The sequence below is a fragment of the Balaenoptera physalus genome (assembly GCF_965194825.1).
Source record: "Balaenoptera physalus genome assembly, chromosome: 3".
NCBI classification, from domain to species: Eukaryota; Metazoa; Chordata; class Mammalia; order Artiodactyla; family Balaenopteridae; genus Balaenoptera; species Balaenoptera physalus.
The window spans coordinates 43,200,883-43,221,342 of record NC_138890.1 but is presented as its reverse complement, the minus strand read 5'-3'; the positions used below and the strand labels follow the sequence as shown (position 1 = coordinate 43,221,342).

The following is a 20,460-nucleotide window of genomic DNA, read 5'->3' as shown; positions in this document are numbered from 1 at the left end:
AGAGCAAAAGTGTATCAGCAATGCACACTACAAATGATTGTGATGGTGGTTGTAGGACGACCTATTAGCTCTGGTCATCAAGTTTCTGTTGGTCCATGGCCTATTTGCTGAGTTTTCAAGGCATTTTACAAGCATCATTAACCTTACTCTGTCCAATAATTGCAAAAGTAGGGAAAGCATTGAATGTGCAACTGGAAAGGCTAATGATGATGATGGAACTTAAAGTGAAATCGTTTTACAGGAGCAGGGACCTATTGGGTGTTTGTAGAATGTTTGACTCCAGATAAATTTGGTTTTATCCAACAGGAAAAGTGTCTTATCCACATGGGATTTAAAACTATAGATCATAGAAGGTTCTGTGTTCACACATGCCTCCTCATCAATGAGCCAGGGCACATAATTAATTGATTAATTAGCAGCTGTATGTGAAGAGCTTGGTTCAGACTTGTAGCACGGAGGATGGCTTTCCAGAGTGGCCAGATCCTGGATTCATAATTCAGTCACTTCCGGGGGATCTCATTGCTTGCCTAGTGTAATCCTTGGGGCTTTTGGCCTCTCCTTGGGCCAGTATGGGCACTGCGCGTCCAGCTGCTGCCAGCAGAGGGCAGCAATACGCTGTGTGTGTTCAATTTGCATCCCAGATTAGCAAATCCCCAAGGATTGACAAAGAGGGAAAGTGGGTGTCCCCAGACTACTCTTGCTGCTTTTCTCTGGGTGTCAACACTGTCCTGAGTAACTGCAAACACAGACCTTTTACATTATGTTGGACTCGGACTCATCTGAAATAGAGAAATGAATACACAACTAGGAGCTGCCATCACAGACAGGAAGTAACTTTAATTAAATATTGTGAAAGTTGAAAAGTTTTTACAGCTTGAATGTTTGCAAAAAAAAAAAAAATTATAACAATCTCTACAGTAGTTAGGTTCTCTAACAATTGAACTGTACAGTGTGTGTCTATTCCAAAAGTTTGATAAGAAGGTGAAAGGTTAGATTTAGAGATGACTTCATTAAGCTGCATCCTAGTACAATGTGAGGCCAGGGCATGTCCTGCAATCCAGTCATCCAGAAGCTGTATTCCCCCCCCCCACCCCCCACCCCCGAACTGAAATCTTAATTGAATTCGCTATTTCATTTTCTTTTTAAAGCCATATTCTGTATTTAGGGTAACATCTTTTACTTGTAAAAAGTTCTGTGTAGAAGAGAGAGGGTCAGAGGGCCAGAACGTCTTTTCATCTAATCAATATCAATAGAGGCAACAAAACACAAATTATACACATTTTAAAGGCTCTTTGGACTTTCAAGAAAAGTTCTAACCACTACACATGGCTGACAGTGGGTGGCGTTTGTTGTCAAGGTCTGAGCCCGACACCTCACCGGCTGACTGGGGTCCTTCACAAACAGTTAAGGGGCTCACCAGACAAAATATGGCTTTAAATTATACACATCTTCAGGCCAGCGCTTAGCACACGAATTCGGACAACCTTTCTGAGTACCGAGAAGCAATGCGTCCACTTTGCTTACATTTTCCAGTTTTATTATTATTATTCATCATTATTATTATTTCTCACCAAGAAAAATCAGCTTTGCTCCCCTCCCTTCCCTCCCGCAACACCCCTCCCCCACCCTCACCAACCCATAAAAATCGCACTCTGACAGTCTAGTGAAAACCATTGCAAAATCCATATGGGGGCATGCACAGTTGCAGCATTGTTGTAAATTTCTTGCTCTACTAGAAAAAGTTACATTGTCTTAAGGTAACAAAACAGTTCTTTTGTGCTTTTCGATTTCTTTGTTTTTTTTTTTTCTTTTTTTTCTTTTTCTTTTTTCTTAGAATGTTAGTGATGACTGACAGTTCTGGTGCACAGTTACAATGTACAAGTGAAATGAATATGATTTGCATTGTTAAGGCATCCAATCTGCTGGTTTATATTTATGTGAAAGACAGAGGAAATATACAAGCAGACTTAGGAAAGAAAGTATGTTCATTGATTTCTATGAAGTTTCTCCCCGGAATTTAATGCACAAAATGCGTCACTCCAAAGGGAGAGGTTCCATGCATATTAATAGAGTAAAACAGCATTAGGGTTTTTTTCTGTAAGCTTCCAAAGCAAAGGATACATTTTTTTTAATCTACAGAACTAAATGCTACAAGAATAATATGCTACTATTTTTGCCATATATTGGAAAAAACTTCTTAACTTACAAATAATACAAAAATAGACAATGGCTTTTGGGTGAAAATTTAAAAAAAATTAAGCATGGTTTAAAACAATACTAAAAATAACTATAAATGAAATGTTTAAAAATCACATTGAAACAGCTAATATAACTATAGGTGGCCAAACAAATACGTACTTTTCACATAGCAAACATACACAATAAAATAAACTGGGAGTTGGAGGAAAAGCAGGAAGGGGAAAGCAATGTACAAATTCCAAAGATAAATACATTATTTATACGGATATCTTACAAAATCCCCTTTAAAACAAAAAGCCTTTTAATTAACTTTGCAAGTATGTGCAAGCTAAAGGTAGTGAGCTTTTTTTTTCTTTGCAAAATATGCAGTAAAATCTTTTTTTGTGATATTGAAAAACTGTCTTAAGACATTAAAATGTATAAATAGAACAACAACTTTGGCAAAAAATCACAAAAAATCTACAGTATTTATAACTACATACAAAACACAACAGCAAAGAAAAAAATATCAGGCAAATGCATCCTCAGAGCTTTGCTGCATCTTTGCTATTAATTCCTATTTTTAAGAACACTTCCCAGATAATGAGAGCAAAAATTCCCATCAAACAGAAAACCATGTTTTGGAGGTCTCAACCTTCTTCTCCTTTCTCCCAGTTTCCTTTTATTCTTAATTCCAAAGCACTTAACCTGTTGTTTCAATCTACTATGTTACAAATGGTAAGGGTCGACTGATAGAGGCGCTATCTCGAATGGGAAATCTGAAATACCTGCCATGTTGCTTTTGTCAGCTTTTGAAGGATTGGTATGAATTCAGCATTTAGGATGAGTAAACTTTAACCACGTAAATGGCGGAGTGTAAGTGGGCTTTTGGTTTGATAACTGGAGGGCATTATGTGGAATTCTGTGCCTGACCCTGTTCCATGAAGTCTCAAAGGAGATTCTCACACAGCACGTGTGCCACCAAGCTCTCGAGAGGCCATCGGCTTCCGAAGAAGTTGACATAAGCAAAAGAGAGAGAGTGCTGTCAGGTCTAAATATGCAGTTTTAAGATCTGTCTAGAGGCACTGGATTTTTGAGTAGAAGGGGAAAATGTGATCACTTACATCACTTTTTAACTTTCCAGGCTGCATTTATTTACACAGTTACTTAAGACAACAATACAAAAGAGAGAAATAAGCTTGCACTGCTAAGGGGTGGCATGTTAAGTTAGATATTGGAAATGCACTGTCCGAGTAACTACCACTTGATATGCTTTAAGGCGCAAAAGCCGACCCTTAGTTTTCTAAAAAATCTAACTGGCATTCCTATTCTGTCCCATACAAGCTTTTTTTTTTTTTTCTTTTTTTCTTTTTAAACTTTTTTGTAAATATCACCATTTCATTCTCCTTTTACACAGCTTTAAAAACATCATAAATTAAAACATGGAGTCTTATTTATAGTGTCCCTTGTATACAGCTTTATGGTTTGTAAAAGACAAATGATTGCCGAGTTAAGCTTTAAAAAAAAAGAGAGAGAGAGAAAGAAAAAGAGGATTTGCTTTTATCAACACAGAATAAATATATCCCCCCAAGGACTTGGGAGGTAAACTGTAACCAACACCCTGCATTAGCAGATCCCTTCCAATTTCAGTATTTGCAAGGTCGGTGATATTGTTTGTTTAAAAATCTGCAGTTATTGTGATTCCTCTTAAAAAGGCCTGAGTTAAAAGTTCCACTCTGGGACTTGTATCAGATTACTTTCTGTAGCAGAATCCAACCTCTTCATTAATAAAATTCTTCAAGGCAATTCTTTCACATGGGAGGAACAATCATGCCAGATATCGCTGTGAAAAGAGAAGACAAGAGTAAATGGTTTTGCATCCAAACTTCTCACTGAAAGAGAGAGAAAAAAAAAAAAAAAAGATGGAAAAAAACACCCACACACCACTATGTTGGTTGAATATTAGCCACACATGTGCTTTCTCATCTTCCCTGGAAGGAGTTTTTGTTATAAAATATACATGTACTTTATTAAGAATGATAGTATGTCCGCATGTGTATGTGTCTTTAACAGAAAAGAAGATCCTAAGCAGCCCTCCAAATCTGATTTCAATTTTAAAACATAACTGGAAAGTCACATAGTTTGCATACTGCTGGGAAAGTTGCAGCCCAACGCTTGCAAAATAGTGAGAATTTTCGGTTTGTCACTCTTTTTTTTCCCCTCCCTTTCGCTTCCAAAATATACAATAAAAAACTGGTCCTTTGTGACAGCCAGTAGTTTCTACCACAACCCGTGGCTCTGCCTGTGCTCCGTGTCAGCACGAGGACGGAGGCCCAGAGCAGCGATCTGAGTGACTCCATTTAGGTCCTCAGGCCTGGGAGAAGGGGATACTGGCCCCAGAAGGCATTGTTCACTGGAGGATGCGGACGCAGGATGTCTTCTATGCCACTGCTTCACTCAGGGTTTCTGGAATGGTCTGACCATGTCCCTAGAAAACTGTAGCCTAGGAAAGCTAAAGAGAGATCCTAGGCAAAGGGAAGGCCGTATGGGATAATCAAAAATCTTGCAAAGCCGAGAGTTAGGAGCCCACACACAGCTGTATTTAGAAAAGCAGGGAATCTGACAGCGTTCCACCCCTGGCTTTTCTGCCTGCTGAGTATGTCCCCCGAGCTAGTTGCTTGTCTCCTTGAACCTCTCTGCTTCCTCAGCTAGAAATGCAGTGTATCAGTATTTGCAAGGGCCGCGATGTTGTTAGGGTTGTTGGAGATTTAAATAAAACAACCAGTGCGAAGTGCTTAGCCCGGATCAGCTCCTAGTTAGTTAATAGAGGTGGGCTGCTGTTATTTTTAACTTCTGCCGCTAAATGAGCTGTGTGACCGGTGCGAACCGCTTAACTTCTCTGGGCTTGTGTTTCCTCATATCAACTAGGTACCATCCGATATGGAACACTTCACAGGGTGGGTATGAGGAATAAAGGGATGAGTGCAGAGTTCCGGATGGCAACTTTGAAATATGTGGAGATGAGAGCAATGCTTACATTAGAAGCAAGAGGCAGCCATCTTTGGCTCCCAATGATGGCTTAGCATCCTGTCAGGCAGAGGGAGGAAGTCATTGCTTTCTTTTTGTTGGCAATTCTAAATTTAAATGAGTGTCCTTGTCAGTGGTGACTGCATCTAGGAAGTGACCTTCTAAATTTCCCAACTCTAATGTCTGCGAGAATGTGCCTTTGTTTTTAAGCGAGCCCCAACTACTGCAAATCCTGCAGTAGACGTCGGAAGGCCAGGTGAGGCTCTGAGCCCCGTGCGCCCCACGTTCCTCTGCTGCCCCTACCCCAGCCCTGGCATTTTCAATTCAATTTAAAAAAAAAAGTATTTTGCCAAACAAACAATTTTTCCGTTAATTTTTAAACCCATCTGTATTCACAAGGAAATTTAATCCACATGTTTCTGATTCATTTACACGTAAATCATCCAAATGTTGTTTTGCAAGAGCCGTTTCGCAGTCCAAAAGCTCCTGGAGTCTTTTTTGTAAGCCATCCTAAGCCATTTTTCTTAGAAACAGGAAGTGTCACTTGCCAAATGCAGACCAACTTAAACCCCCAAAGATTTGGGATCCATTGGAGATGCAGTCCCCTTAAGAGTCAAGCGAGCCCTGGATTTGACTGAAATGGGGAGCTGGGTATTTCAATCCAAGCCTTGAGAATTCAAGATGCTGTAGCTCCAAAGGCAAGGGGGAGGTAGCGGGGGTAAGAGGGTCTTTGCCGTGTGACATCTCAGCATGGTCCTGCCTCCCTAAGGATCTTTTCCTCCAGGCTGGAGGTGCGTCCAGGCACCTTTACTAAAGGCAGGCCTTTCCGTGGGAGTTCTAACCCTCTGGCAAAATATGTGTGTCTCCTTATGCCTTCCGCCAAAATCTACTCCGTGTGCCTGGCGTTAAAGGGCAGTCTCCTGTAGCATACATCAGGCAGCGTCAATAAGATACAAAGTAGAAAACTGACCAACTTCCTGCTATTTCCGTCAGTGGACCCAGCCAAAATGTATCAACTGGGCCCTAAAAACATCAGGATTTTTTTTTTTTTTTAATTAATTCTAGATGACCAGAATTTTTTAAAAGAAGAGCTACTCAGTGTTCTGGTACCTGAATGGTGTGTTAGATCAATTAGATTAAACTAATTCTATCAGGGCCAACATTAAAAGCTATAAAGCAAAGCTAAGTGATGGGCTGCCAACCCACAGATAACTGCTTCTTAGTCGGGAACACAGGAGTCAAAAACTCCAGCACCTTGAGAGCCCAGGCTGGGATCACAAGTGAGCAAGGTCCCCTCCGTGGGGACTGAGGTGGCTCAGCCCAGGTCTGCCTCCTACAGGGTGGGTGGCGCGCTAAATGCTCCCCCTGTGCTGCCATTGCTGGAATGCCTGCTCACAGCTGCCCCAGCTTTCGAATTACTTCTAGAGAAGGTGGAGAGGTGGATTTTTTAAAAGATAAAATAGCCCAGTCTATATGTGTTAGCAAAAAGTTAAAATTAAAACCAAATAAACAAGCATACATATCTGGGGGTGTCTAGGGGTGGCTGTGGTCTGCACCCAGTTTCCTACCTTTCCTTCGTTGGCCTACAGATTCCTCTGGGGGGTCTAACAAAAGCCAGGGAACCTCTCTCCAGAAGAAGCCCCAGAGGTACTTACACCCAGAGTTTTGCACGTAATATCAGGGGGTTACAGCTCCCTAAATCTCATCCATCACTTCCTAAACTCCAGACGCGGAACCCTCACTGATGAGTAAATTTTGGGAAAGGAGCGCTCCCTTTGTGGCCTCTGAATTTAGGCACCTCTAAAGTGGCTGTTTAATAAAGAAACCTCATTGCACGACTGCAGGGAAGCTCCCGGAATGTTAGAAGCTGTTTTTCTTGTATCCGTGCTGTAATCCCCAAGATTACTTACATGGGTGAGAGGGATGGGTGTTTCAGGCTTAGAATGTTCCAGAAATGCCACTGGCACACGCACTTGGCCCAGTGGGGCCCGTGAAGATTTCCATGAGGACACGACAGTCTCAGAGAGTAACATGTGCCAAAGACATCACAAGACGGGGGAGGCTCTGCCATTCCCCTGGCTGCTGGGTGAGCACGTGCCCTGACCAAAGCGCAGAAAACTACTGGCTTGAGAGGCAATGCATTTTTCAGTGTGATAAGAACAAAGACAAAATGGAAAGTTTTGCCGAGCTGGGAGAGTTTGGAGCGAGAGGGTGGAATGTGGTCTTCCTTGAACCACCATATGTGTAAGAAAGAATGAGGAGCTAATCAGGAACAGAATGGGGGGAAGAGCTTTTGCACAAACCGAACATGTGCGTGGAGCGAAAGACAATGCCAGGAGATTTGCTACCAGGCTGCAGAGAGTTGGGTGAGGCCGGCCAGCCTGCGCTTCAGGGAGGTGGGGAAAGAAAGCAGCACAGCGTGCGGACAATTTTTGTGAAATCACTCTGGCCTTTTTAATTCTTCACTGCGGAGACTGTCTGGGACATGGTTAGGCTTTCAACTCCCCACGTTGGGGACAGGTCCAATGGCATGGTGACAGCATTCTTGGGGCTGCCTGTCTCTTGATTAGTGAAGTCCTTTAAGGCCTGAAATTGCATAGAATCCATGCTGTAGGGGCACAGCTTTAGGAGAAGGGGAAGGATGTCTCCAGGACAATAGCTGAGCGTACGAGGTGACGCAGGTCTTTGGGCTCTGAAAACAGACACACCTGGGGACTCTAAGATTAGGATTCATCAATGACGTTCTCTAGATAAGAATGGAAGGAGATTTCTCTGTGTTTTTATCTTTAAATTCAAAATATGTCTGCATTTTCCAAAGTTTTTCATGGGATGTTCACTGGTGTTAACATTCGGAAAAGTGTTCCGTGGGCAAAGAAGTGCAGAGAACAAAATGGGAAACTTTTTCTGTTTAACCGCGGGGTGTCTCAGAGCCTTTAGTTAAACATACGTGCATTGTGACTCCAAGACAGTGATGCAGTAAACACCATCTTCTAGGTTTGTTTGACCATAACATTTTCTTTTTCTTTTTTTTTTAACAGAACATCTATGGGACCCCAGAAGTACTGAGATAGAGTTGCTTTGTCCTAAAAAATTTCTCAGACGGATGGTAAATCGTCAAAGGTTTTAGCTACCTGGGAGAGAAAACCAGTTGGAATCACAGTAGAAACTGTGAATTTTAAAGTATCAGTAAAGAATGGAGCTTCTGACTCCCAGGTAAGGACCTCCTGTTCAAGCTTCTCCCTGCTTCTTGGTGCCTGTGCTGCAGAAGGGTGCACAGCCCCCTACACGTGACTCTGGCTCAGGTTATCCTAGATCCTGCTGCTTGAAATGCTCCTCCCCCATCTCCCTGGTCCCAAATCCTACTTGCCCTTCACCCAAGGTCCAGTTCAAAGGCACCCTTCTCCACTAGGCTGCTCCGAACTCTCCCTAATCTTTCCCTCCTCTGAACTTCCACAGCTGGGCGTCCAGCCTCTCCCAGACAGATCTGCTTTCTTTCCCGTGGTGTCATGTTTCCCCTAACACAGGAAAAGCTTTTAAGGTCAGCATTTTCTGGTCCACATGGTCCTAGCCCAGTGGCTTGACTATGACCATTTCGTTTAGCACAGGGACTGATATAGTAGTCAGTCGGCCTGGGATTTAACCCCAGCCTCCCCCTATGTGCTAGCTGCATAACTCTGGATGAGCCATCTTGGCTTTGTCTCAGTTTCTGCATCTGTACAATGGGGACAATAGACAGACTATACCTAAGACTGGTTGGGAGGAACACATGAGACAGTGAAAAATCCAGGCTGGGAAGAAGCCCTCTCTCCCACGTTAGTGGCTGTGACCATTGTCATCACCATCATGTGAGACCACAGTGCGTATCTGTTGGGGAATAAACATGAGTGCTGTCACCAGAGGAGGCTGAGAAAGGGCTGCTGGGGAAAAGGGCCTCTAAGGAGTTGGCTTAAAAAAAGAAAAAGAATGATGGACAATTAGCAGAGTGGTAGTTGGAGGTAAACAGACCTTTAAAACACTTAAAACAGCCTGAATGTGTCACCTCTAATCTTGTTTATGTGGTCAGTTTGCTTAACCAACTCTTCCTTTGTCACTTGCCCTGTCTTAATGATCACAATTCTGAACGAGGTGGGTCCAAATGAAGCAGGTGTTACTTGTAACAATGAAAAGGAGGAGGAGGAATGCAACACTTCAGAGATTCTCACCCTCAATTCTATAACCCACCTGTGTCCTTTCTTTTCTTTTTCTTTTTTTTAATAGAAGTGGAATTTAGACAGCTGAAGATGAAGTAATTCTTTAGTTATGGGTCTAGCAGCCTCCAGTCAGAATGTCACTTTTCTCGGGGGAGACTCCAAGGCAAGCGCTCCCTGAAAACAGTGATGCATCACACCCAAGTCCGCAGGGACAGCGTGCAGGGGACAGACGTGTGACCCCAGGTGTGTGGGCCCTGCCTGGTGAGTGGGTGGTGAGGAGAGGAGTGGGCAGGAGGGAGGACAGCTTCCAAGATGGTATCAGTTAACGTGACTAATTTCTCTACTCATTCCTCCTCTGCTGCCACCTCCCCAAAACTAGGGATGTTTGATACATGACAGTACTGGAAAAACAAAAACCACCAGAAAGCATCTCCAGGACACATGCTCAACTAGAAGGAAAGGGCAGTGTCATCCACAATAGCAAATCCAGCACAAAGCGTGTCCCTGAGTCACACCCTAAACCCTCCCAGCTGTGAGCTGTGCATTAGAAACGTGATGGAGACTCAGCTGCGGATCAGAAGGGGGGAGCAGTCTCTGTACTTTCGGAATCTGTGCAGACATGGGTTAGAAAGGCCCTGGGGGTGACAAATGCACAAACTTTCTATGTGTCCCTGTCTTGATGCCATTTCATCATTACTTAAGCGTACACACACACACACACCCCCACACACCCCTACACCACCGCAAGTTCCCTAGATCCAGGAGGTTCTAAAATTCAAGCTGAGTCCCTATTTTCAGTCCCTTCCTCCTCTCTCCTTGGCCCACATGGCATGAAAAGACACTCGGCCTCACAGAACGGCTGCCCACTTCAGTCACCAGTGGCCAGTGATACGGCTGTGACCCTGCAAGAGCCGTGGGCCTTTTTTCTTCTCAAGCGCCAGCCCTCCACGGCGGATTACAAACCCCATTATACCTTCTTCCTGACATCAAGTCTGTGTTTAACAAGCGTTGTGATTGGCAGTTCAAGAACGGTAGATTTCTGCTTTCCATGGGTTTTATCCTTGTTTAAACCCATTATAAGTTATGTTCGCTTAAGCATTATATTCTCAGTTTGCCAGCTGGAGGTGTACTGAGCGTGCCAAAGCATTATTTTTCGCGGAAAAAGAGACTTGAGTGAATGGGGGGCTCCCCTTTGTGGGGTGGGCATTTCCTATCACAAGTAATATTTCCTGAAATGTCGTTCCACAGTCCGATTATCTTCCTTTTCCCTCTAAGAAGATGGCTTTGCCAGTGTATGTATATTTCAGGGAGGGGGCAGGGGCACTGACCTTGGCTGTGCTGGGCAGACTGGCCAGCAGGTCTTTGAGGAGTGCCTTGCTGAGCCCTTATGGAGTCAGAAAAGGAAGCAGGAGCTCAGGCTCAGGAGTCACACAGATGGGGTTCAGTTTGGGCTCCACCATTACTAGATATGTGACCTTGAGCAAACGGGGCCTTGATTTCCTCATCTATGTAATGGGAGTAGCACCAACCTCATAGGGTCTTCAAGAGAATGGATGTAAGTTTGCATCAGTGTAAAGTGTCCTGTACAGAGTACGTGTATAGAAGTATAAATAGATAGACAGAGACGTAAGAAACAGGGCTGCCCCCCTGACCCCTCTCGACCTCCATGACTCACCTCCATCAGTGAAGATGGGTAAGCCGGCTGTGAAGGAAGGCTCCGTGGGGTGCTGGGTAGGCTAAGGGTTAGGGCATAGACCCTGAGGGTTTATATTCATCCCCACTGTTTCTGGCTACGCCTATGGGCAGGTGTTTTCTCTCCTTATGCCTCAGTTTTATCCTCTGTACAATGGAGATCATAATTGTCCTCATGTTTCATCAGGAAGTTGTGAGGATTAAGTAAGATAAAGCAGGCTCAGTGCTTAGCACTGGTCAGTGCTCAAGGAATGGCAGCTGATGATCTTATTGATCTTACTTCCCTGCCAGCTGCCTTACGAATCCTGGATACATCCTGTTTGCCCCCTCTGAGCAGTAAAGTGCTTGGAAGCTGGAGGGAGGAGATGAACTCTTCAGCCTGTGTTTGAAGCCAGCCTCTGCCACCCACCTCTGTCTGAAGTCAAGCCATTCCATAACCTCGCTAACCTTTCACTTTCTCGTCTCTAAGGTAGGGGCTCTGAGTGCTGATCACACAATCCCACTGTGGGGAAGGAGGGAGGTCATGCAGGTCAACACCACAACTCAGTGCCAGTAAGAAAAGTGTAAGAAATGGTGGGACCCGTTTTAAAAGGTTGGGTTTCTTCTCAATGAATAGAAAGGTCACCTCAAATTTGGTTACTCTGTTATTTTCCATATTCAATGAGGGGGAGGAAATCGAACAGTTTTGATATGAACCAGAGTCCTCTAGTAGCACTTTGGGGTTTCTGGTTCCCAGTAGTAAGTCTTGGGTCTTTGGTCTAAGATGCTGTAACCTCAGGGCTCTGGCTTGGCCAACTCACCACCTCCCCATTATCAGCCCCACCAAATGTGCATGCTGACACAGGCAACAGGAAGGGAACCTACTTCAGGAGAAGGCCAGTCCTGGGAGAGACCCTGAAGTGGAGAACTTGCTAGAGTCCACAAAAGACTGATCTGATTATGGCGACCACAGGGAATGAGAGAGGAAAGAGAAACGATGGCATTAGTAAGTGGAAACAGTATTCTCAAGCAAATCCCGGGCCTGAGCAGAATTGCTGGAGTTGGAAAGAGAACTGCTCAGGCAACTCCAGCAGAGGAGGGATGCCAGGGGGGTCAGGGACCAGGGCCAACGAGGGTGAACACAAAGGAACAGAATAGATGAGGGTGGACAGAAGCAGGCAGGCCCAAGGCCATTCCCCTCGCAACAGTGGCGCATCTGCTTCAGGCCCTGGGAAGGTGAGTCAGGGCATCTGGTTGGCCCAGGTGGGGCCTGGGGCTTACCTTGCAGGCTGTTCCCGTTGGTGCTGGTGCAGGTGGGAGGTGGGGAGGTCTGGGGTCTGACCACAGGCGCAAAAGCACTCTTCTGTTTCACGGCTGAGACCATGTTGGCTGGTGAGAAGGAGAAGATGCCGGAGGAGCTGCTGCAGTTGGAGGGGAGGCTTGTGGAGGAGGCCATGGTGGGGCTGGATGGCACGACTAAGGGGCAATGGGAAAAGAGAAATCAGTGCCTCTCCTGGTGTCCTGACACAAGGCAGCTCAGCTCCAACCCTGACACCCATCCTTCTCAGGCCGCCCTTCTAGCAGGAGCCTTCCCTGAACTCTGAGGGTCTTGTCTGCTCTCATCATTTGGTACGCGGCATGTGTTTCCTTTTGTTTTAGGCCGACTATGTACCAGGCAGCGTGCTAGAGCATCCCAAGCCAGGAAACAAGAGTGCTCTTATAAGGGGTAGAGTACCACATGATAGCCTCAAAGGTGAGTATGGCCAACTCTGGGGAGGCAGGGAAGGGAGACCAAAGAAGGCTTCATGGAGGAGGTGTCAGGGGAAACATTCCAGATAGGGCCTAAACTAAGGTTCTAGCAAAGGGTCTGGGGATACAAGAGACAGGAGGAGGCCAGCCTGAGAGAGTGTGGTCACCAGTGGAAGGAGAGGTGTGAGGAAGAAGAGTGAGTTGAAGGCAACACGAGGGTTCCAGCTTAAGGCACTGGCAGATGGTGGTGTGTATGTGTGGCCTGTCTCCCCATGAAGCTACAGCTTCCTGAAGGATATGACTGTATCTTCATGCTCCACAAGACGGATAGAGGTAGGTAGGAAGCCAGGTGGATAAACAGTCTGCCACGTACAACATGTGTGAATAACGCAGGACTACAAGTCAAAAAGTTCCAAATTCTCTCTGTCCCCCGCGGAGCTGTACAGAGATGAGTGTGAACTAATAAGCAGCAGGATCGGAGCCTTATGTAAATACTCACAGTCTGGGAGTGGTGGGGACGTGAATTATCAATGATAGGAGACCTTTGGCAGTTCAGAGAGAGAGAAAACCTAGCTGCTTGGGGATACGAAAGAGTTTGGGCGATGCACATTCTCCACCAACCACGGTCCTCTCTGCCTGGCCTTTCATTCATCTTTTGATAGTTGCTAATAATCTCAGGTCACTTTAGGAGACAGATTTTGCGCACATGAAAGCCCTCTACACTCAGGACTGGTGCCATCACACACTCACCTTCCATTTCCTCCATCTCCTGGGAAAAAGTATGAATCCTGTCTGATGATTTTCAGGCACTTAATTCAAATTCTAGGCGCTTCCTCCTTTACTGTATTATTTTTCACATTATGTAATAAACAAACATTATGTATTGCTTTATCACCTGCAAGAATCTTCACATCCTTTTCGTCTATGTCATTGGCCAAGCAAGCTTAAATTGGGACCTATTACATCCTTTTGACACCTGAGCAAACCCAGTGAGCTGGGACTCAGAAAATAGTCCAGTGACTTGCCCCAGGGCCATAGCTGGAAGGTGAGGCCAGGAACCAAACCCAAATGCAGTGCTCTTTCTACTAGGCGACCCTGCTAAGCAAACAGATTGCCATCAGACAGGCCCCTTCCCATGAGCACAGCAGAGTCCAAATTGCCAGTTAGATGGCCTCGCCCTCGGCCTACTGGCTTTGGAAAGTTAGGGAAGTGGTTATCAAATTGGTCACAGACAGTGATTGCCATCGTCGTGTGGTGGGGGGAAATGACCCCTTGTAATCAGCCCTCAGCACTACACAATCCAGACGCAGCGGATGCTTTATGGAGCAGAACACAGAGCCGCCATCATCAGAATTTTCACCAACATTTTCTAAACTGTACTTTTCTTTTAATGAGACCAGCATTTTTATACATCTCTGAGGATTTGTAAATGTGAAAATACGCTCAATAATAACACCCATTTAAATTGCAAAACTCCTGCACTGGAGGTCTGATTTTTAAATATTCGTAGACTTGAAATCCTGCTGGTTCACTGAGGAAGGCAATTAATCTCCCTGGCAAATGCGATCATTATGTGTATTTAGAGGTGGGGAGTTTGGGGAGGGGGCGTTAACAGAGGAAGGGGTGAAATATAGTCAAGCAGTTCCATTTGTTATAACATTATTAGATATCAGCCACTATACCAGAAAGTGTGTTCACCAGTGGAATGTCTTATTTTATTTTCTATTCTGTTTGTTTGGAATTTTTCAACGTGAGTGGTTTATGAATAATTAAATATTATGGAGACAAAAATTCAAATCAGCTGGGCTTTGTGTTTATTGTTTTATTTGCATTTATGCAGATAAAACTGTCCCATCTGAGAGCCTATTTGAGAATTTAATACTATATTTGTGAGCACTGAGGAAATCAATTAATGGAAATTAAATGTTCGAAGTTTCGTAGTCTGACAGATGCAACCTCAGGCTCGAGTCGCTGGGTGTCTGCAAGGGCTTGGGAAGACAGAGCAATCCAAGCCCCTCAATTGAATTGCTACCACATAGCAATTAGGTTATTGATTTAATTAAGAATGCCACCTTTTAATTTTCAGGTCATGATTGAAGCATTTTCTGATTGAGTGAGTAGAAGGGAGAACACTGAAATGATAGATCTGTGAGAAACAATTTTTTGATGAATCAAAATCTAATGTGAAACTGGCCCCAAACATTGATGCTCAGGCAGACAGACGTAATATATGCAGATTATTAGGGGGAATTTTAAATGTTCAACAAGCTGCTGATTCCAAGCAGATCAAGTAGAAATAAAGAAATATAGAGATTTAGCACACACTGAGCCTACAAATTCACCCAGAAGGTAAATGGTCCTAAGTATTACTTTCAGAAATAACTTCTCACAAAGGCCAAGAATGATCTTTCCTTTTTCAACAAACAGCCTAGCACACTCCACATTTCCACTATCATCAGAGAAAGCGTCGTTTTCCGTATTTTTAGCTGAGACTCTCGTTTTAAAAACATGACCATTCTTTCATTTAACAAACAACACAGCTGCTATCATCCCACAAAATTCTAAGAGTTTACATATTTTATACACCGGAAGAGCCACCCACATTGTCCAAGATGAACTTGGTTTTCTATGTAAAAATCCTCAAAGGGCGATCAAGAGATTGCGCAAACACAGCCTATGACATTTTATATGTAAAGAAAGATGCCAGTTTCCTGAGGTTCTTTAGACGCAATCTAAACAAACATTGCACAAAAAAATCCTTTAAGCTAAGCTTCTTTAAGACAGGGACGAGACACCAAAGAACAATTTCTTGTGTGTGTGTAATTTGTTTTTCATCATGCCAAATTTTTGGAAAAAAATAAAGTGTGTTTTTTGATTTGTTCAGTTTTCGTTTTTTCTTTGTACATATCAAACACAAAGGGGAAAAAAATTTCCAAGCACTAAAAAAAGAGATTTTTAAGTTTGGATAGTTGTTAGTATGCTATACTACCAGCACCACTTAATATTATCATTCTGTCATTATGATTAGCACCTAGATTTGTTGACTGCATCTCCTATGGGCCAGGCCTCAGGACGAGCTCATTACGTGCATTATTTTATCCAAGTCTCACAACAACTGTATGGGAGCGGGTGCTGGTTCCTTCCCCATTTTACAGATAAAGAAAACTGAGGTTTAGAGGGGAGATGAACCTGCCCGTAGCCACCAGTCAGTAACTGGTAGAAGAAAGAGTCAAACCCAACTCCATCTGACTGACTGGAAGCTTGGGTTCCTGCAATGACATCACGCTGCTGTTTTGGTTGCAGCCAAGTTCTGTGAGGGAGATGGGGAGGACGGTGAGCAATGAGGGCAGAGATTCCTGCTGGGGACGGTGCTGGCTTTGGTCCCATCACCTGGGTCTACGCCTGGTGGGGCAGGGGTCCTCAGACCGGGGAGACCTGCACAGTGGGCCACACAGCACGACGCCCAGTTCTTAGAGCAAAAATGTGCAGAAACACAGGACACACATCTCTACTTACTGGCATAGGGCGAGTTGGCAGCTGAGCCATTGAGGAAGGTCGGGGAGCCGCCCAAATTGGACATGGCGGCAGTGCCGTATCCATTCATGCTCGTGGTGACCGAGTTATAGTTGGTCTGCTGAGGGGTGGTGCTCGGCACGTACCCATGTGGTGATACGCTGCTTGAGTTGCGGGTGAAACCTGAGGGGCGGGGGCAAAACCAAGGATGAGGGTAGCGTCCGGATGGGTGGCGGGTCTGAGAAGCTTGGGGAAAGGAAGGTCTCTGTTTCTTGCCCCATCGCCGCATCCTGAAGGGAAGGGGCCAGGTGATTCATGGGTGGATTGGTGGTGCTAGCTCCATGATTAAAATGGGAAGCGAGCAAAAGACACATTTCTCAGGAGATCATAGATACTTAGCGGGCCTGTGAGAAGTGGCAATGCAGGACCTATAACTTATCATTTGGGAACAGAAATAAATCCCAATCTAAGAGACATATCCTGGAGGTAACCGATTCCTATTCCTTGGGCGAGGATGATTGATGTGCTTTGGCCCCTCCAGAACTTTAGTTCCAACCCTCATTGTGATCTCTCATTCCTGGTTTACAGTGAAAAGTCAAATGGTGAGATAACTAAATGCATGCATCCTTTCTAGCCCCTCCACCAAGTTACCAGACATGATGGCTAGAACCAAAATTCTACAATAGTATCTGATACACACAGACTAGGAATCTCCCCTTTTGGGGAAAAAAAAAAAAAAAAAAAAGAATTTTAAAAAATAAACACTGTTTTGTGCCAAATAAATGGGGGTGGGGTAGCTTGAGGTTGGGAAGGGGCAGGGAAATGGGGAGGGGAAGAGTGGGGCTCCTGACCCTGATTGGTAGCCTGCGACGCCTCGGAGACATTCACAGCCAGTTGTCCACTGAAGGAATTCACGCCCATCATTCCCGCGTGGACCGAGGTGTTAGTGAGGGCCGGGAGCTGGCTGTGGTTGCGGGGGACACTGTACAGGGCCTCTGCGATGTCAGCTGCTCTCTTCAGAATAATCTCCTGAAAAGTAACAGGAACATCCCCCTTAGCTGCCCAGATTCCCAGGAGTACCACGTTCCGAGTGTTTACTACAGGCCGTGCTTAGGGCTTTCCATGGTTAACGGCACTAACTTCTGCAGCCCTCTCAACCAACCTGTGTGTTCAGTCTCATCATCATCACGCCCATACCACGGATGGGGCAACTGAGGCTCAGAGAGGCCAAGACCTCACCTCAGGACACTTACCTATTTAAGGAGAGAGCTGGGCTGCATAACCCTGTTCGTCTGACTCTGAAGGCCCATTAACTCAGCCAGTCCTCTATACTACTTCGCAGTACAGGACAGCAACCTGGGGCTTTCCTTCCCCACAGGTAACACAGAGAACTCTGGGGGTCTCACACACACACACACACACACACACCCTGCAACTCATCTCCCCAGATGAAGTTAAGGGCAAGTTTACATGATGACCTGTGTCCCTGAGTATTAATGGGACTGTGTCCCTTGGACACTGATTCAAGTGACACAAGAAAGGAAGGAGGATTTCTCAGACTCAGTTTCCTGAGCAAGTTGAATCAGATACATGGAGTTGCTCTACAAAATAGAAGCAGACAATATTCAGGCCTCATTATACTTTTTAGGAGAAGAAATTAAACCCCCCTTTTCCTCCTAAATTTTCTTGAAAACCTGAGAGGAATAAAATCAAGCACCGATAACTCTCTTCTTCAGTGATGAACTACATTCCCACAGAAGAGTCCTTTTAAATAAAGTACCTTTTCTTGTAAGAAAAAATTATTCCCTAGAAAAGGCGTTAAAAGATTTACAAAAGAAGAGAGAAGACTTGAATGGCCTTGCAACCCTTTAGGTCCGAATGACTTATACTCTGAACTCGTGCAAAAGCTTTTGTATTTTTCATACTCTTTCATTCCAATAAGGACTCCAGGCGCTTCCGTTGAATGTGGAAGGTTCTAGACCCAGTATGCTCACCTGGTTGTTGTGTGGCATCCCATACAGCGCTTCCACCAGATCTGCAGCCCTTTTGAGTATCACTTCCTGTCAAGGAGAAAAACAGATACAGTCCTCTGAGTGAAGGCAGGATGTCATTATCTTTTCACATGATCACGTTCCATTTTCCTATGGCCATCCTTTGCCAACGCACTGCTTTAAAAGAACCCCTGAATGGTGTTAAATCACCAATTTATCCCTATTCACGTACACACTTAATCAAGTCAAAAGGTGAGCGTCATTGGTACTGCAAGATAAAATACATCACTCAATAGTGTGCCATAAGCACGATAAAGCACTCATATGTTTATTGCTGAATACAATTGCGAGGTCATTTACTAGATTACTATGATGGATGTCAGTTGGTGCATGTTATGAATCCCTAAGATGTGTTTATTTTGCACTTAATTGCTTATTCCAGGAACCATGACCTTATCAGACAGGTCATTTTCAAGAGGTGTCCAATCAATCTTCAGCAACTAGAAGCATGTAGCATTAAACTTCTTTTGTTTATCTCCCTTGCATGGCAGAGTCATGATATAAGGGGGCGATGTAGTAAACCCATCTACTGGGGCAATGCACTGTTTTGTCAGAGGTTCTTACAGAAGAATTCTCCTGCCCCTGGAAGCTCCCTCTGCACCAATTTTCATGACTGGCAGAGTCCTTTCTTTTATAGCAATGCTTTGCTGTTTCAGTATTGTTTGTCATTTTCCCCATTTGCTCATTCATTCTCCTTCTAGATACATGCTCCACTGTTCACTCCAGTTGAAGAAAAAATGTCTCCTTTTCATTGAGGTGGGCTTCCATATTTAGCTAGCATGCTTGTTTCTAATAATATAGGGCGCTCTACAAAAATGTGTGTGGTGGTAATGTGTTTTCATTCTAACCACAAGAAATCGTTCCCTCTTCATTCAGCCCTAATTTTCTGCAGATTCATTTATACTGGAATGTGAAAAGGAAAGTTAAGCTTGATACAAATAAAATGGAGGTTTATCAGAGAAGCAAACATGAAGGCGTGGTGTGGTTATCAGAAGTGATTTGCAACAAGATATGTTTATAATTTTTTTGCTGTGGGTAAAGTTTCAAAAAGAAGTTTAAACATTTTACACAATAGATTTCTGCATGGAGAAGCAGTGCTGTTCAATTTTCACATACTGCAGACGCTGATCAGAAAATAGGGATATAATTGCATTCATTTTGCTGTCACCATAGCCTCTTCAAAAATTCTTGAACAACTCTTGAAATGACACGCTTTTAGGTACATATTAGCATTTTTCGATTTTAAATCCTCTATAAGATAAAATAGTTGTCATACTGCAGTAACTACTTATGACATATATAATGTCCTAAATTCAAAAATGAGATAGAGGGGTTTTCAGTTCTCAATAAACATTTATGCTTGCCTTAAGCTGCTAGACCCCATTTATAAAACAGTTCTGTTATTTTTCATATAAGGAGTGAAAAACATTATATAATCAATGGGGTTTGAATCAATACATCTGAAATAATTTATTTTTTTAATGCAAGCTACAAGATAATCTACCACTTTTTGTTTGCAGTGCTCTCTGACAACAGCAGTTAATAATTTACTATGGTATGGGCACAGTAAACCCTATCCCCAGATCAAATCAGCTTGTGCTGCCTTCACTAAAACCTCACGGCTTTATCTGGCTCTTAGGAAGGATGAAAACAAAACGGGATCAAGTTAGTTTATTTACCAAAATTTGACTTCTCTGGGTCTATATTCATTTATTTCTTCAAATAAATATTTATGCCAGGGTTTGGGCTTGGCAGAGAAGGTATTTTTCTTTCATTTTAGGGAAAAAAAAATACAAGTCTCTGTTTGTCAAAAGCAAGATAAGGTGCAGTCAGAAACTGCACTTGCAAACTTCAATCTTGGAACAGTATCATTGAGGATTTAGAGCAGTGCTTCTTCTTTTAATTAATTTCACAGAACCAGGGAGGAGGGAAGGTAAACTCCACAATAAACTCCAAGATCTTTGAAGTTTTTGTGCCTGAAAAATTCCAACTATCAGTGTAGGCTGTATATTTTAAACTGATATATTTTTGGTGATAACATTTTTCAATAACATAATCTACTTGTTCCTTTTTCTCCTTAT

The 20,460-nt window shown here is 43.8% G+C and overlaps 2 protein-coding genes across 8 annotated transcripts in view; one reads left to right on the top strand and one right to left on the bottom strand.

Moving 5' to 3' along the window:
- Positions 1-817: 817 nt before the first annotated feature.
- The window catches only part of EBF1 (EBF transcription factor 1), a 393,420-nt gene continuing 373,777 nt past the window's right edge, over positions 818-20,460 (bottom strand). For 4 of the 7 annotated variants that reach the window (XM_082453917.1, XM_082453918.1, XM_082453919.1 and 1 more), the window contains exons 12-16: positions 18,323-18,388; positions 17,180-17,357; positions 16,332-16,511; positions 12,348-12,542; positions 818-4,021 (exon numbers count right to left, since the gene is read on the bottom strand). In XM_082453917.1, the coding sequence (XP_082310043.1) occupies positions 3,990-4,021; positions 12,348-12,542; positions 16,332-16,511; positions 17,180-17,357; positions 18,323-18,388 (651 nt within the window). In that variant the 3' untranslated portion in view covers positions 818-3,989. Of the gene's footprint in view, positions 4,022-11,546; positions 12,021-12,347; positions 12,543-16,331; positions 16,512-17,179; positions 17,358-18,322; positions 18,389-20,460 lie in introns of those variants that run through there. The other 3 variants (XM_082453921.1, XM_082453922.1, XM_082453923.1) reach the window with 1 other exon arrangement.
- On the top strand, positions 10,226-15,698 carry LOC309656957 (uncharacterized protein; the record flags this gene model as incomplete). Its single annotated transcript, XM_082453967.1, has 3 exons — positions 10,226-10,426; positions 12,726-12,819; positions 14,902-15,698. 3 exons carry the CDS (start codon positions 10,226-10,228, stop codon positions 14,910-14,912), a joined length of 306 nt encoding a protein of 101 aa, XP_082310093.1. The 3' UTR covers positions 14,913-15,698.